Source organism: Anthonomus grandis, chromosome 11, assembly GCF_022605725.1.
Source record: "Anthonomus grandis grandis chromosome 11, icAntGran1.3, whole genome shotgun sequence".
NCBI classification, from domain to species: Eukaryota; Metazoa; Arthropoda; class Insecta; order Coleoptera; family Curculionidae; genus Anthonomus; species Anthonomus grandis.
Genome location: NC_065556.1, coordinates 890,486 through 908,787, shown reverse-complemented (window position 1 = coordinate 908,787; position 18,302 = coordinate 890,486). Strand labels below are relative to the sequence as shown.

Sequence of the window (18,302 nt, the reverse complement as noted above, 5' to 3'; positions counted from 1 at the left end):
CGGTGAATTTTGTAATAGCCATTTACTTTTTAACATCTTAATTGACACCATGGAGATAATAACAGATAATACTCAGCCCATGCTAGGATTTAGCATGATTCTATTTTAACATTTTCTTTTTTAGCTAAACTTACATAAAACAAATACAGGTGAAAGAGAAATATTTAATATTAGTAAAAAGAGTACAAAGACCAGGAAGTGGCACATGTCTTATTTTCGTCATTCTGAATCCAACGAGATTATCCGCAAGATCGTAGCTTTTACGATAGCCGAGATATGGCATTCGGATGGAAATCAGTTTTTGGTGAAAAAATTCGATACGGGGGGGTATACCCGAAAAATTAAAAATTCCAAATTTTGAAGGTGGATATCTCGGCTTTTATAGAAGCAATCGGGGAAATTCCAACGGTTTTATCTTAGTTTTGTCATTCTGAATCCAATGAAACCATCCGCAACATCGTAGCTTTTACGGTAGCCGAGATATGGCATTTTTGATGCCCATTTTTGGCCTCAAAAACGGACGTCGAAAACGACTTTTTCAGGATTTTCAAAGTGCTCTAATTCCCTTAGTTCTGCTCGGATCCTGTTATAATCTGGTGTTTTCGTAATCTAGATGATCAGAAAAAGACGCTGGTATACTTAGTTTGATTTTGAAAAAAATCAGTTTTTGGTGAAAAAATTCGATACGGGGAAAATGAAGTATACCCGAAAAATGAAAAAACCCAAATTTTGAAGGTCGATATTTCGGCCTCTATAAGAGCTATCGGGAAAATTCCAACGTTTTTGTCCTAGTTTCGTCATTCTGAATCCAATGAGACCATCCGCAAGATCGTAGCTTTTACAATAGCCGAGATATGGCATTTTTGATGCCCATTTTGGGCCTCAAAAACGGACGTCGAAAACGACTTTTTCAGGATATACAAAGTGCTCTCATTCCCGTAGTTCTGCTCGGATCCTGGTTATAACCCAGTGTTTTTGTAATCTAGATGTTCAGAATAAGACGCTGGTATACTTAGTTTGATTTCGAAAAAAATCAGTTTTTGGTGAAAAAATTCGATACTGGGGGTATATCCGAAAAATAAAAAATCCAAAATTTTGAAGGTCGATATCTCGGCCTCTATGGGAGCTAACGGGAAAATTCCAACGGTTTTGTCTTATTTTTGTCATTTGGAATCCAACGAGACCATCCGCAAGATCGTAGCTTTTACGATAGCCGAGATATGGCATTTTTGATGCCCATTTTTGGCCTCAAAAACGGACGTTCAAAACGACTTTTTCAGGATTTTCAAAGTGCTCTCATTCCCTTAGTTCTGCTCGGATCCTATTATAACCCGGTGTTTTCGTAATCTCGATGATCAGAATAAGACGCTATTATATTTAGTTTGATTTCTAAAAAAATCAGTTTTTGGTGAAAAAATTCGATACGGGGGGTATACCCGAAAAATGAAAAAACCCAAATTTTGAAGGTCGATATCTCGGCCTCTATAGGAGCTATCGGGAAAATTCTACCGGTTTTGTCTTAGTTTCGTCATTCGGAATCCAACGAGACCATCCGCAAGATCGTAGCTTTTACGATAGCCGAGATATGGCATTTTTGATGCCCATTTTGGGCCTCAAAAACGGACGTCGAAAACGACTTTTTCAGGATTTTCAAAGTGCTTTCATTCCCGTAGTTCTGCTCGGTTCCTGTTATAACCCGGTGTTTTCGTAATCTAGATGATCAGAATAAGACGCTGATATACTTAGTTTAGTTTCTAAAAAAATCAGTTTTTGGTGAAAAAATTCGATACGGGGGGGTATACCCGAAAAATGAAAAAACCCAAATTTTGAAGGTCGATATTTCGGCCTCTATAAGAGCTATCGGGAAAATTCCAACGTTTTTGTCTTAGTTTCGTCATTCTGAATCCAATGAGACCATCCGCAAGATCGTAGCTTTTACAATAGCCGAGATATGGCATTTTTGATGCCCATTTTGGGCCCCAAAAACCGACATCGAAAACGACTTTTTCAGGATTTACAAAGTGCTCTCATTCCCGTAGTTCTGCTCGGATCCTGTTATAACCCGGTGTTTTCGTAATCTAGATGATCAGAATAAGACGCTGGTATACTTAGTTTAGTTTCTAAAAAAATCAGTTTTTGGTGAAAAAATTCGATACGGGGGGGTATACCCGAAAAATGAAAAAACCCAAATTTTGAAGGTCGATATTTCGGCCTCTATAAGAGCTATCGGGAAAATTCCAACGTTTTTGTCTTAGTTTCGTCATTCTGAATCCAATGAGACCATCCGCAAGATCGTAGCTTTTACAATAGCCGAGATATGGCATTTTTGATGCCCATTTTGGGCCTCAAAAACCGACATCGAAAACGACTTTTTCAGGATTTACAAAGTGCTCTCATTCCCGTAGTTCTGCTCGGTTCCTGTTATAACCCGGTGTTTTCGTAATCTAGATGATCAGAATAAGACGCTGATATACTTAGTTTGAGTTCGAAAAAAATCGGTTTTTGGTAAAAAAATTCGATACGGGGGGTATACCCGAAAAATGAAAAAACCCAAATTTTGAAGGTCGATATTTCGGCCTCTATAAGAGCTATCGGGAAAATTCCAACGTTTTTGTCTTAGTTTCGTCATTCTGAATCCAATGAGACCATCCGCAAGATCGTAGCTTTTACAATAGCCGAGATATGGCATTTTTGATGCCCATTTTGGGCCTCAAAAACCGACATCGAAAACGACTTTTTCAGGATTTACAAAGTGCTCTCATTCCCGTAGTTCTGCTCGGTTCCTGTTATAACCCGGTGTTTTCGTAATCTAGATGATCAGAATAAGACGCTGATATACTTAGTTTGAGTTCGAAAAAAATCGGTTTTTGGTAAAAAAATTCGATACGGGGGGTATACCCGAAAAATGAAAAAACCCAAATTTTGAAGGTCGATATTTCGGCCTCTATAAGAACTATCGGGAAAATTCCAACGTTTTTGTCTTAGTTTCGTCATTCTGAATCCAATGAGACCATCCGCAAGATCGTAGCTTTTACAATAGCCGAGATATGGCATTTTTGATGCCCATTTTGGGCCTCAAAAACCGACATCGAAAACGACTTTTTCAGGATTTACAAAGTGCTCTTATTCCCGTAGTTCTGCTCGGTTTCTGTTATAACCCGGTGTTTTCGTAATCTAGATGATCAGAATAAGACGCTGATATACTTAGTTTGAGTTCGAAAAAAATCGGTTTTTGGTGAAAAAATTCGATACGGGGGGGTATACCCGAAAAATGAAAAAACCCAAATTTTGAAGGTCGATATTTCGGCCTCTATGGGAGCTATCGGGAAAATTCTAACGGTTTTGTCTTAGATGCGTCATTCGAAATCCAACGAGACCGTCCGCAAGATCGTAGCTTTTACGATAGCCGAGATATGGCATTTTTGATGCCCATTTTTGGCCTCAAAAACGGGCGTCGAAAACGACTTTTTCAGGATTTTCAAAGTGCTCTCATTCCCTTAGTTCTGCTCGGATCCTGTTATAACCCGGTGTTTTCGTAATCTAGATGATTAGAATAAGACGCTGATATACTTAGTTTGAGTTCGAAAAAAATCAGTTTTTGGTAAAAAAATTCGAAACGGGGGGGTATACCCGAAAAATGAAAAAACCCAAATTTTGAAGGTCGATATTTCGGCCTCTATGGGAGCTATCGGGAAAATTCTAACGGTTTTGTCTTAGTTGCGTTATTCGGAATCCAACGAGACCATCCGCAAAATCGTAGCTTTTACGATAGCCGAGATATAGCATTTTTCATGCCCATTTTGGGCCTCAAAAACGGACGTCGAAAACGACTTTTTCAGGATTTTCAAAGTGTTCTCATTCCGTTATTTCTGCTCGGGTCCTGTAATAACCCGATGTTTTCGTAATCTAGGTGATCAGAATAAGACGCTGGTATACTTAATTTGATTTCGAAAAAAATCAGTTTTTGGTGAAATAAATTCGATAATGGGGGTATATCCGAAAAATGAAAAAACCCAAATTTTGAAGGTCGATATCTCGGCTTCTATGGAAGCTATCGGGAAAATTCCAACGGTCTTGTCTTAGTTTCGTCATTCTGAATCCAGCGAAATTATCCGCAAGATTGTAGCTTTTACGATAGCCGAGATATGGCATTTTGAATGTCCATTTTTGGCCTTAAAAACGGACGTCGAAAATGACTATTTCAGGATTTACAAAGTGCTCTCATTCCCTTAGTTCTGCTCGGATCCTGTAATAACCCGATGTTTTCGTAATCTAGGTGATCAGAATAAGACGCTGGTATACTTAGAAAGTATACTTGAAAGCGATGTTACGCGTGTATTAGAAATGATGTCCATCAATTTGAGTAAGACTTATAAATAAACGATTTAAAGTAAAAAATATGTTTTTTTTTAATAAACCTGAAAAGGAATGGGTCATGGAAACGAAAGGGCACAATAGGTTTAGCTGTTTTAGAACCGTGAAAGAGATTTAGCAATTGGCGCAGATTTAGCAACAGATTTAGCAATGTTAGAAAGAGACATAAGCTTATACCTGCTCAATTAGGTTGCTTTCATGAAATTGGTTCGCGTCCTTGAAGACAAACTTATTTGTTTTTCGTAAGTTACCTAATTATTTTTGTTACATGTGGTACATCATTAGAAAGACTATTAACTAGAGAAGTTTTTTACCACATTTTAAAACCACACAACTTTTTTTATTATTATTTTTTCCATTGTAAAGTTGACGTGACATTTTTTTTCTATTGATTTGAGGAAGTTTGTTACTCCACTATTAGTTTCTCTTTAAATATTTCTCTCAGTTATTACCTAAATCTGAATGAGACAACATTAATCTTTAAAATAAAGTTAATCGTGCGCTATTTTGGCCAAAAATTGAAAAAAAAAATGAAGGGTAGAGTAAAAAAACGGGGAAAATCTAATAAAAAAAAGGAAAAAATATATTACCCCTTAAATTTGAGGAAAAACAAAAAAATACTATGCGTTTTAAATAGACAGTAACCTCACCTATTCACCATTTCCCTGTTACAGGATTAATTAAGCTTTAGACGGGATCTGGAGAATCCTAACTTTTATTCATTTGGTTAAAATATTTAAAAATGACCTTGTTATAAATATTTCTCTCCAAACTTTATAAGTACGAGACTGCTGACTGTGAGACAGCCACCATAATTACAATTGCCTTCGATTTTTAATGGGATTCGCCAATATTTTTCATTGAACCACTATCAATATTATCACCATTTTAATTCTTTGTTATTGTTTACAATATGCTGTGCATGGAGAAGATTTCACGGCAATTGAATTGGTCAACCGGTTTACTAAAGTGGACGCCAGTGGTGCCGCGTGTCGAATTATTACAATTTGGCCCGTATTTGTACTTTCTACCAGGCACTCCTATGGTTTGCTTATTAGTGATCTACGTATGGGTTTTGGTTGGGCCCATAGCGGCTAAACCCATAAAGTAACGAGCGAAGTTCCTCAATCTCCGGTCTTGCGCCCAGACGTCTTTTAGACTACTACTTAAGCAGTACCGCGACGCATCTGGGGAGTCTCCAATTCATTGTTCTCCAGAACTCCAATTCCAATCCAGGAACTCCAATTCATTGTTCCCTAAAAAAGATGAACTAAAAGACTTCCTAAATGAAAATAACGTGGATGTAGCTCCCATTCAAGAAACTTTTATGAGACCACACACCACCTTAAAAATTCCAAACTATCAGATTTATCGAAACGATCGTCCAGAAAGAATTGGAGGAGGAATAGCCATTTTAATAAAAAATAACATATTACACTGCCCCTTAAATTCTCTAAACACTTACCCAATAATTGAATCTATAGGCATTAAAATAAAATTCGAAAACATGCAACTAATTATCATATCCGTCTACAAACCACCAGACTAAAAATTAAACGAAAATATTTTAAAAGAACTCTTTAAATCAAATTCCCCAACTATAGTTGCAGGAGACTTAAAGTGCAAAAATAAAAATTGGGGCTGCAAAGTCAATAACACAGAAGGCGGAAAACTCTACAGATTTACCACTAAAAACTTAATATCAGTCCACGCCCCCCCAGGATACACCCACATCTGCAAAAATCCAGATATCCTGGATATCGCACTGACGAAAAACCTAGACCTTAACCTTTCAATAGAAAATATTTACAACCTATTATCATCAGACCACACTCCAATAATAATAGAAGTCTCTGAAATTAGTCTAAAACCAAAAACTTTCCTCAAGAAAAAAACAACTTCGAAAACTTTCAATGAACTACTACTAAACTCTCGGCCCCTAACAAGAAATGAATCCCCCGATATACTAGAAAAAAATGTAGATTCCCTCGAGAATCTAATTATAAACGCCTTTAACGAGGCCACAGTAAATATCCCCTGTGTAAATAAATTTCCATACGCTTTTCCCTTAGACATTAAAAAAAATATAAAAAAAGAAACAAACTAAGGAAACAATATGTATTTACTCTAGACCCAAATTTCAAAAGACTAGCCAACGAACTAACAAAACAAATAAAAGAAGAAATTAAAAACTTCAACAACGATAGATGGTCCCTCTTCCTTGAAGAACTAAATGAGGAAAAAAGCCCCCACTAAAAATACTGGAACCTAACAAAGACATTGAGAGGAAAATCAAAAATCTTCTACCCCGCACTATTAGACAACAATAACACTTTGCAAAATGAAGATAATATAAAAGCCCAAATTTTTGCAACATCTTTAGAAACCCAATTCTCTGAAAATCCCCATCCAAATAATTCCCCAATCCTTGAAAAAAAACTAGAAAACTAGAATTTTCTAAAAGTTTTAAAAAACTCGCCCCTGGATCAAAACACACAAAGACCAGTCACATTTACTGAACTTACCGAAACAATCAAATCACTCAAAAATAAAAAAGCCCGGCTTAGACAATATCACAAATACAATGCTAAAAAAAGTTCCAGATAACATAATAGTAGAATTTCTACACATAATAAACTCGGTATTAATACTGGCACACTTCCCACAAAAATGAAAAGAAGCAAAAGTGATCTTAATACCAAAACCCAACAAAGACCTAAAAAACCCAGTAAACTGGAGACCAATCTCTCTATTATCCACCTTGAGCAAAATTACAGAAAGATTTATAAAAGATAGGCTACTCGACATTGTCGAGGAAAGAAATTTAATCCCTCCCACGCAATGTGGTTGTATGAATAACTTGTCTACTGAACACCAACTGGCATTTATCATGCAAAATGTCATTGACAACTTAAACAAAAAAAATCCACAGGCTTCATCATGCTAGATATTGAAAAAGCTTTTGACAAAGTTTGGCATGGTGGCCTGTTGGCAAAGGCGCATCAATTTAAAATTCCCCTAAACATGACAAAACTATTACAATCTTTCTTAAATAACAGATATTTCCACGTATCAATAAATGACACAAAATCGGCCCCACGTAAAATAATGGCAGGAGTGCAACAGGGATCTCCTCTGTCGCCACTCCTTTTTAATCTTTATTAAGCCGACATTCCTCACTACTATCCCCGATCTCAGTTAGCACTATACGCAGACGATACTTGCATTTTCGCAACACACAAATCCCAAAACTCAATAACCAAAAACTTACAAAAACACCTAGACCAAATAAAAAACTGGACAGAGAAATGGCGAATAAAAATAAATGAAGCTAAAACTCCAACTGTGTAAAACTCACCTGTGGACCAAATCAGTGAAATACCTAGGAATCCATTTGGACTCCTTAGGCAATTTCGACCACCATATCAAAAAAACAGTAGGGACTTGCATTGGCTACGCTTAAAAGCTCCACCCCCTCATAAGTAAAAAAGGTAAAAAACAAACTCCTAATATACAAACAAATCCTGAGGCCCAAACTTTTGTATGAATCTGTAATTCTCATAAATGTGGCAAAATCATATAAAAAGAAACTTCAAACCTTCCAAAACAAAATACTTCGCAAAATAATCAATGCTCCTTGGTTTTTTAGAAATCAAGACATCCATAGAGACCTAGAAATCGAAACCATCGACGAATTCATTAAAAAAAAAACATGCTAAATTGAAACTAAAACTAGAAGACTGTCCTAATACGAAAATTAAAACATTCCTTCTCCAAAATAGAAGAGAAAAAACATATAAAAATTTATTTTAAGTGAGTAAACAATCAAAAACCATATAAAAACAACATTTAAAAACATAAATCAGTGCGGCCCCTAACCTGGGCCATCAAATGCAACGGCATTTTCTCCTCACCCCCCCTCGACCCACTCCTACAGATAATCCTTCCCCCCTCACAGCTCCATACGGAGACTTTCAACTTAAAAAAAATAGAAAGTACAAATCACACTAGCTAAAGACCTTTTAGCACTTAAAAAATAGGCAAGAGCCAGAGAGGCTAGCCAAATTAAAAGACAGTACTATAAAGAAGACATCTGGGGGGTCTTTCCAGCTCCTGCGTCGGTCAAAGGTGAACCGTGCTGTCCGTTGTGACGGAGAGAGATAAATGGTGTAGTGAAATAAATCCTAGTATCATCTCTCTCCGCCAACACATTTTTATATAAATTAATACTAAAAACTAAAATTCATTAGTGTTTCTTCATTTTCAACCAAATATTTTTTGAAGCAGGATGGTTTTTAGTGGTTTAATGCTTGTCGAAACTTGGTGACATTTTATTAGGTGTTCCGTGTTTCCATTGAGAAATCTCTCTTAGGGCTCCTTAAAAATTAAGTTTTAAACCGCCAGCCATGACCCAGCAGTGATGAGGATATCGATCTTAACCATATTCTTTTGATTTCTTTGTATGATTTAACATGAATTTATTATCTTATCACCTTCTCATTTTAATCTTTAAAACTTAAGTAACTATATTTATCTTATAATTATGTAAATTAAAACACTTCAATGTTACGCCTTATTATGTAATGCTTCCGAAGTGATCACTGACGAATTCAGGTACCTTTGGTATAAACTTATTTTTTGAAACAATTTATTTAAGCACAATAATGTATAACGAGTTTTAACAATTTCTCCAATCAGTGTTTGAAAACACTGGCCCCGAGAATAACAAAACAGTAATTAATTATCTATAGTAAACAAATGTTGCAATGTTGCTTATAATTTTTTATACATAAATTAATTAACATTTTTTAAATCTTTTAATTTTTTAACAAAAAATCTATAGTTATTTATATCTTTTATACAATGAGGTAAACTATTAAATGTTTTAATTGCATCTGTAATTGGATTTCTTAAACCTATGTTAGTTCTTGTAGAAACTTGATAAACATTATTTAGTGATCTTGTTTGATGATTATGTACATTATGGTAAAACATAATATTTATGTTACTTTTTTGTCTGTTGTTTATAATTTTATATACAAGTTTACATTGTTCTATCTCCAATATCACTTTTAATTTGTTTAAACTTAAATTTGAATAAATTGTATTAGAACTTGTAAGCCAATCAAAATTAAACAAAATTTTCAAAATTTTATTTTGCAAAATTTGAGCCTTATTAAAATTAACTTCACCGCACATACCCCATACTGGCAAGAGGTACCTAAAATGTGTGAGAAAGAAGGCATTATAAATTTGAAATTTACTTTTTTCAGACAAATAATCTCTGCTCCTATATAAGGCAGATAGCATTGGAACTGTTTTATCAAAAATTTTGTTTAAGTGTAGTGACCAATTTAAATTTTCATCTATTTGCAAACCTAAATATTTAATATTCGACACTTTTTCTAATATTACAGTATTAATATTAATATTTAGATTATTGCTGACTGACTTATTTTTTTGTTTGAATATCATGTATTTGGTTTTCTCAATGTTAATTTTTAATTTATTTGAAAACAGCCATTTAAGATAACATTTTAGGTCATTATTAATAATAAGTTGTGGTAAAGAAGTTTCATCTGTTCCAGCATATACCAGTACAGTGTCATCTGCAAAGGTAAAATATCTTGCTTTTAGCTTGGCTAACTTGAGATTCAGTACATAAAGAATATATAAGAGAGGTCCAAGAACGGATCCCTGTGGTACCCCGTAGGTGTTAGATAACCATTCACTAATAATATTGTCAAGCTTTACGTACTGTTTTCTGTCATACAAATATGTTTTAATTACGCTGTACAATACATTTTTAAATCCCATTTTAAATAATTTGTCTAAAAGAATGTCTATGCTTACTACATCAAAGGCTTTTTTTAGGTCTATGAAGACAGCTATAACTATTTGTTGTTTATCTAATGCCATTGAAATACAGTCTACAAAATCCACAACCGCACCAAGTGTACTACTGTTCTTTATAAAGCCATATTGATATTTATCATTCAATAGATTGCAAGAGTTAATGAAAGATAACATTCTATTTTTTATTATTTTTTCAAGAATCTTGGAGAATACACTAACGACTGAAATGGGCCTGTAATTATTCATATATCTTTTATTACCTGACTTAAAAAGAGGTGTAATTTTACTTATTTTTAACTCTGATAGGAAAATCCCTTTTTGTATAGTTTTATTAATTAACCGTACCAAAACAAGTATCATGTATTCTCCAAGATTATGTATGTCCCTAACCGTAATATCGTCATATCCAGGTGCTGAGTTTATTTTTAGTTCTTTTAAAATTTCTGATATTTCGTCTTTATTAGTTAATGTTATAGAAATAGAACTATCATTGTAGACTTCATCAATAGAAAAAATCTCGTTTGATAGTTGAATCTCCGTTTCCAAATCTTTAACTATTGATTCACCGACCTGAGAAAAATATGTATTTAAATTATTTGCAATGTCAAGCTGAGAATTAATAATGTTATTTTCAATTATTAATTCATTAATTATTACTTTAGATTTTTTATTTTTTATTAAGCTGTTGATAAATGCCCATTGCTTTTTAACATTATCTCCAGCTAAATTCCATTGGGTTTGAAAATACCTATTTTTAAAAGCACTTATTTTATTATTAATTTTATTTTTTATGTTTTTAAATTCAGAGATAATAGTTAGGTTTTCGGGTTGGTTAATTTTCTTTTTGTATATTTTATCTCTTTTTTTGATAAGCTCAAGAAGTTCAATATTTATCCAGGTGTTATTTTTTCGTATTCTTAATTTTTTTGTATATTGAGATTTATTTTTACATTCATTAATTAAATTAATTAATTCTTGAAAAGTTGTTACGTTAATGCTTAATATTTTTTGTATAAATAAGTTTACAAATTTTTTATAATCTACAGATTTGACTTCATAATCTACTTTTGGTCTATAAAATTGCACAGGTGTTTTAATATCAAGCAATATAAGTTTGTGATCTGAAATTGCATTTTCTTTAACATTAACTTTACAACTTAAATTACCACTATAATCGCTAAGAACATGGTCTATAAGAGATTTTGATAAACTGGTAACTCTAGTAGCGCATTCCTCATTTATCGAGTTATTAATTTTAAAATTGTTTAATGCTATTAAATCTTTGTATTTTTTGGTTACTTGCGAAACATCAAGCAAATTAATATTCATATCTCCAACAACTAAATGATTTTTAGGGTGAGTACGCATAATATATTCTAAATATGGGAAAAAATTACCACTATTAACAGTGGGTGGTTTATATATAACACTTATTTTTAAGTTTTGTTTCCCTAAGCTAATACATATCCAGTTTATTAACTCACCCTTCCTTGATTTCTCAATTTCACGAAACTTAATAGATTTTTTCACATAAATTGACACACCACCCCCCCTACCAGCTCTGCAGGCATGAACAGCATTAAAACCATCCAACTCAAACAGAAATGTTTCACTTTCTTCTAACCATGTTTCAGCTGCCAATAGTACATCTCAATTTTCACTCACAACCAAACACTGCACCAGATCCAGTTTATTTCTTATACTTTGTAAGTTCATGTAAGCAATTTTTAGTTATTCACGAGGCCTCGCTAGATTTCCAACTGACTTTTATTATTGATAAGAAGAACTTTTGAACTTTCGTCTTTCCTCAAAAAGATATTACCATCGCCAATCCATAGGAACTTAAAATTTTGATCTTTCTTAAAAGCCTTAGCTGCCATGTATAAATCAAGATTAGTTTTTGTAAGTTCATGGTTGAGAAAGATTTTATTATCCGTAGTATATCCCAAATCTGAACTTTTTAGGCCAAATTTCTTTTTTGATTTTAAAATTTTTGTTTTAGTTGATTCATCTTCAAAGATGACTTTAACAGGGTTATTTTTATTCTTATCCCTGCCCAATCTATAAACAGTAAATTTGTTTACGTTTGGGACATCAAGATAATTGGCTATTTTATTTACAATTTCAGGTAAGTTCTCGTTCTCTTTGTATGGGATCCCTTGCACCAACAAATTGTTTTTAAGTTCCTTTTGTTCATTTTTATTTAACTGTTGCTTAATTTGACCAAGTTCATCCTGTAATTCCTTATTTATTTTAAGTTGATCATCATATTTAGTTAATAAAGATCTGTACTCATTTTCCATCTTTTCCAATTTTGCCATAATATCGGCCAGAGTGTAATCCCTCTTTCCACGTAAAGCAGAACCAGGTCCATCTTTGGTGTTACATTTGCCACAGAGCCACTCGTCCTTGGATTTGCTTAATTTGACATAAGTTTTATTTGACATAGACAAGCATTCTCTATGCTTCCGTATGTTGCATCTGTCACATAGTAGTGCTTGATGATCATCAAGAACGTCCTTAAGACATATGTCGCAAATTTCAGTCTTGGTTTTTGGCATTTTAATACTGCTAAGATAATCCGTAAATCACGGCAACTCCGCTCGAGATTCCAAATACTACGTACCCGATATCGATGTGATCGACGTTTAAAAGCGCACGGGTCGAAGTTCACTTGGCAATAAACACCGTTTAAATTTTGGTGATTTGAAGGTAAAAAAGAAGTTCTTAGGCACTACAAAATCAGAGTTATTGTTCTATATACGCTAATGATCAGATCTATCGATAGTACAGTATTTAAATGATACTATTTGACACTAAATTTGAAAAATCTTTGTAGAACGATTTATAAACAGAACTTAACCGTTTATGGGCAACGTTGCCACTCATTTATATATATATATATATATATATATATATATATATATATATATCTTTTATTTATTTTTGTTTACACGTTTTAAAGACCATCATGTATATTTACTTGTATTTACTTACCAGGTAGATTTTGTTTACCTCCGGCTCCACACATTGGGGCCAAGAGCGTTCGTCGAATGTGTGGATGAACGAAATAGCATTGGTGCCAACGTTGAATGACGTTGGCGCTCGTATTGGGACACACCCGACGGATGTCGGTATTTTTGAAAAAGATCAAAGAGATTTGCCTCGTCGTTCGTCTTGCCGACCACACATTGGTTCAGTCAAATTTATTTGTGTGAAGTGAATAAGTGAAAACAACACTGTAATTAATATTTCTTTAATTAAATGTATATGTTAGGATCAAACGCCGATTTCGGCCAATGGTCGAAAAATACGGCCAAAACGCGTTCTGGCCGCTAACCTATTACCAAAGTCCGAAAAATCGCGTTCCGGCCTTTTATTATAGACCAGAATGCGTTTTGGATATTTTGAAATTGCCAGAACGCGTCGAGCATATAAACAAACAGCCCAGAAAGCGATTTTGTAAGTGTCTCAACTTGTCATTCGTAATCGATGTAGGTTTCATATTTCGTTCTGTGGCAACGCTTGGAGCGTCATTTTAGTTTAGTGTTTAATTCGAGCGCGTGTAAAAATTTCGCTAGAGCGAAAATGTGTGCTAGTGCCATGGAAGACCTTAAGTTACGTTTCAGTGATGATTTGCAACAATTAATTTGTGATAGCAATGATCGTAGCAATATTTTTACAAGAGAAAGATACTATGAAATACTTTCAGAGATAAAGGAAGCAAAGGCTTGTAAAAGTAACGGTGACCCAATTTCTTCAAAACAAAGGCGACGATTGAAAAGGTACGATATTTTAAAAATTGGTGGTGAAACTGAAAAGCTGATAGAGAAGAGGGCAGATGAGACTGCTGAGCTGCGTTATTTCTGCACGACTGATGAATTATTTGATATCATTCATTCTGCTCATGTAGGAGCAGGGCATAAGAGATTACGAGGTTTGTTTTTTGGAGTTTTTCCAACCGACATAAAATCTAATTATATTCTTTTATTTATTGTAGTGATGGACTCAGAATTAAAGAGGAAATATTGTAATATAACACGGCAAATAATTAAAGTTTATTTATTACTTTGCAAAGAGTGTCAATTAAAAAAGAAAGTGCAACGAAAAGGTTTAGTGGTTAAACCAATTTTAACAAATGAAATGAATTCGCGCTGTCAAGTAAACTTAATTGACATGCAAAGTGAACTAGACCAAGATTTTCGTTTCATTCTCAATTATCAGGATCATTTAATAAAATTCACCGTGCTAAGAGCACTAAAAACAAAGACAGCTGAAGAAGTGGCCTATCATTTATTAGATATTTTCTGTTTCTTCGGCGCCCCTATGATTTTACAAAGCGACAATGGCAGAGAATTTGCAAACCGCATCGTAGAAAATCTTGCTGAAATGTGGCCCGGATTGAAGTTGGTCCATGGAAAACCTCGTCATTCGCAGAGCCAAGGGTCCGTAGAGAGATCGAATCAAGATGTAAGGGACATGTTGGTTACATGGTTGGCTGACCAAAACACAACGAAATGGTCTGAAGGACTGCGGTTTGTGCAAAGCAATAAAAATCGTTCTCTGCATACAGGAATAACTAAAAGTCCTTATGAAGCTATGTTCGGCACGCCTCAAAAGATCGGTCTTAAAGATTCGTCACTTCCTAAGGAACTGCTATCGAACATTAAAACAGAAGAGGAACTACAAAAGTTGTGCAATCAAGAAAATTCAGACGAACGAGAAGATGGACATTTGCGTCTAGTTGACGACGATAATTCGATAAACAGAAGGAATACTGAAGATAAACAACAACAACAACAACAACAAGAGAAAAATGTCTGTACAATATGCGAAAAAGAAATGTCAGATTCCCTTAGATGTTCAGTTTGTTGCTTATCTATTCATATCATCTGCGGAAAAGCCAAAGAAGGAAATGGAGGGGGTGAACAAAGCATTATATGTAATCGATGTTTACGAAATGAAAATATTAGTAATGTACGGGTCGAGGCTAAAGGTGGACTGGAAAAGCAGGCCGAGAAAATGATTGCTCTCTCGAATTCAAAGTTACCACCTATTGATGTAGGAAAAACCGTTATTATACGAGTACCTGATGTGGACAGAGGTAGACTTGCCCCGAGAAACGTGTTAGCTATTGTACTCAGTATAAATGACTCTGGACTTTATCAGCTTGGTAGGTAATAAATACATAAAATAAGCTATTTAATATAATGTTTTATCAATTTTCACGAACGAAAGATGGAACTTTGCAATCGCTGTATAGCCGTAATGAGTTTACCTTAGCCGACTCCGACTTTATTGATATTTCAACAGTCCCGTCAACGTCTGTATCTTTTCGAACTGCTTCTGGCTTAGCATCTGGATCGAAACAAGGCTTTATACAGTGCAATTGCAAACGATATTGCATCGACAGAAAATGTGCGTGTAGGGCCAAGCAAGTAGTGTGTAACAGTAAATGTCACCGCAACAGTTCATGTAAAAATAAGTAAGCCCTTAAGGTTCCAAAAGTTTTACGTATTTTGATTTTCTCTGTTTCTTATTTATTTATTTCTTTTACAATGAGTAAAGTTTGCAAAAATTTAAAAATAGAACAAGTTCATTCCACCGCATACCATCACGAAAGCATAGGGTCATTGGAAAATTCACACAAGGCTTTAGGAGCATATTTAAGAATTCAGTCAGAAAACCATGTCGCAGCTTGGAGTTCATGGATTCCGTACTGGTGTTTTGTGTATAATACGGCAGTTCACACTGAAACTAAATATACTCCTTTTGAGCTTGTTTTTGGAAAAAAATGTCAGATACCAAGTAATTAAAAAAAAATATCGTGGAACCTATTTACAATTTTGATAGTTATCCAATTGAATTGAAATACAGGTTACAGAAAGCTCATGATGAAGCAAGAAATAATATTTTACTTTCAAAAGAAAAAAGAAAAATATCTTATGATAAAAATATAAATCCCATTGAATATAAGAAAGGAGATTTAATTTGTAAGACCCTGTTTATTTTCTAAAGAATTGAAATATTTTTCTTAGTCATTAAGATGAAATTTATCAGTCTGACCGAAAAGAGGTCCAGGATATTTACAAAACTAAAGCTAGCTCAGCGGTACCGTAAGTAACCAAATACGGTTTACACTTAGCGTTTCCCCTCGGGAATTATTTTTATGGGTTTCGATAAAAGATTGAGATAAATATTTGGTTTATAAAATTCATTTGAGTTTTGGTCACTAAAGAGTGAAGTTATTTAATAAAAACAATAAAGGGTGTTGCGACATGAAATAAGCTGTGTTGGTTTGGTGTAGTGTTTTACTACAAGAAAGGGTGAGTGTTATCACAGAGTATGCTTATTTCTATCTTATTGATTACACCGATATTTTACCTTTTTAATTAAAAATGTGCTCATTGTATTTAACAAGGCTTTGTATCTGGAGAGGACCCTCGCGTTTTGGTGTCCATTGCACCCCTCAGTACAAAGTGTGTTATCGTCAAGTGGTCTAGATTGGAGATTGCTGTCTCAATCTCATGTTTTATGATAATGTTTTTGGTAGCATTTTGGCTACGGTTTGTGAGTAATGTAGTGCTCACGTTTTGGCATATTGAACGATTGTATATCATTCAATATCAGTACGTTGTTGTTACTGGGACATTTAACAATCGGATAAAAATAATAAGTTGGTGAATAATGAATTTTGGGATATTTAAGTTAAGTGGTTAAATGTTGGTGAACATGAATTAAATGGTTATCGTAAAAGTACAATCACTGAGCAAGTTTAAAACATATTAATTCATATTTTTCATATTAATGAGTTTTGCTTAATATTTTTATTATTAATTAATTTTACGGGAATAAGTGTGCTCAGGTTACTTTTATTATTTCAGGTCTACACGTCACCATCTCTACTTTGGAGTCGCCCAAGCGCCCAGTTGTTTTACAAGGTGTTTATTCTATTTTTATGATTTATTTTGATTATTTTGGACTATTTTGAATTTATTTAACGTATTAAAAATTATAAAATTATTTAAATGACGCTCACAGGTTTTAATTATTATAAATTCTCTTTAAAAATGAATATAATGGTAATAAAATTGCCAATTCTTGTTTCCTGAGGCCGTATGTAGTCGTTCAGGATCAATCTCCTAATGTAAAAATTGTAAAAGAAAATAAAGAGATTCTAATCCATAAAAATAGAACTAAATTATATCATAAGTAAGTAATTAGTGCATAAAGGGCCCTGCGCATAGTTAGGTAATAATTAATTAATTTACTAGTTTGGTGTATTATTAGTTAACGTTTTGTAAAAAAGAAAAAAAAAAGGAAAAGAGGGGTTATTTAGGTAAAAAGTTGACATTTTCAAAATTACTGGATATTAATTGAATGTATGTATATAATTTTAGGAATATGTTAAGAAGAGTTGTTACTTTTATAGTATATATATCCGGAATTTTCAATTTAAAAGAAATATGTAAATTCCTTAAATTTCCTGGGGAGGTGTAGTATGGAAGTATCACCCAGTATAACAAATATTGTGTAAATAGGAATTTACTATATTGTAATAATACATTAATTAATTCTATATAGCAAAACATTATAATGTCTAGTAAGCATTATCATAAACCAGGTCAACGGGAAGTTCAACGATCCTTGGATGTAGCTTTTTGATATTTTATTATAAATCCTACTTAACCCTAAGAAGGTTGTTTCATTTTAACCCTACGTCTTAAATCATAATGGCTTAAATCATAATTTACTACACTAAGAAATAGATGGATCAAGCTTATAATATGATGATCAATATATCTGCAAGATGTGAGCCAGATGAAGTTGATTTATTCTGTGAACTTCTTTCAAAAAAAAAATAAAAAAGTTTAATGAAGCAAGTCAAGAAGAAATCATGGATGAAATAGTTGCACTAATGTTTAATAAAAAAAGATATGTTAGTCGCAGATAGAACTGTATACAGCACCATCTCCTCAGAGTGGATCATCTACGTCGTCAGTATATAGTCGAAATGAATTTTATGTAACACCCTCTCCTCAGAGTATGTCAGCTCCTCCGCCGGTATCAGT

At 33.8% G+C, this 18,302-nt stretch overlaps 1 protein-coding gene and 1 long non-coding RNA gene across 2 annotated transcripts; both read left to right on the top strand.

Moving 5' to 3' along the window:
- The first annotated feature begins 14,373 nt into the window (after positions 1-14,373).
- LOC126742434 (KRAB-A domain-containing protein 2-like) lies at positions 14,374-15,411 on the top strand. The gene has a single exon (XM_050449084.1). It carries the CDS (start codon positions 14,374-14,376, stop codon positions 15,409-15,411), a length of 1,038 nt encoding a protein of 345 aa, XP_050305041.1.
- A 1,010-nt stretch (positions 15,412-16,421) lies between these two features.
- On the top strand, positions 16,422-17,263 carry LOC126742398 (uncharacterized). Its single transcript, XR_007662551.1, has 2 exons — positions 16,422-16,556; positions 17,115-17,263. It is a non-coding gene; the product is annotated as an uncharacterized LOC126742398 (long non-coding RNA).
- The last annotated feature ends 1,039 nt before the right edge of the window (positions 17,264-18,302 follow it).

What these genes read in the sequence shown, in the direction of transcription:
- LOC126742434 (XM_050449084.1), top strand. Translation starts at nt 14,374, where the DNA reads ATGAATTCGCGCTGTCAAGTAAACTTAATTGACATGCAAAGTGAACTA.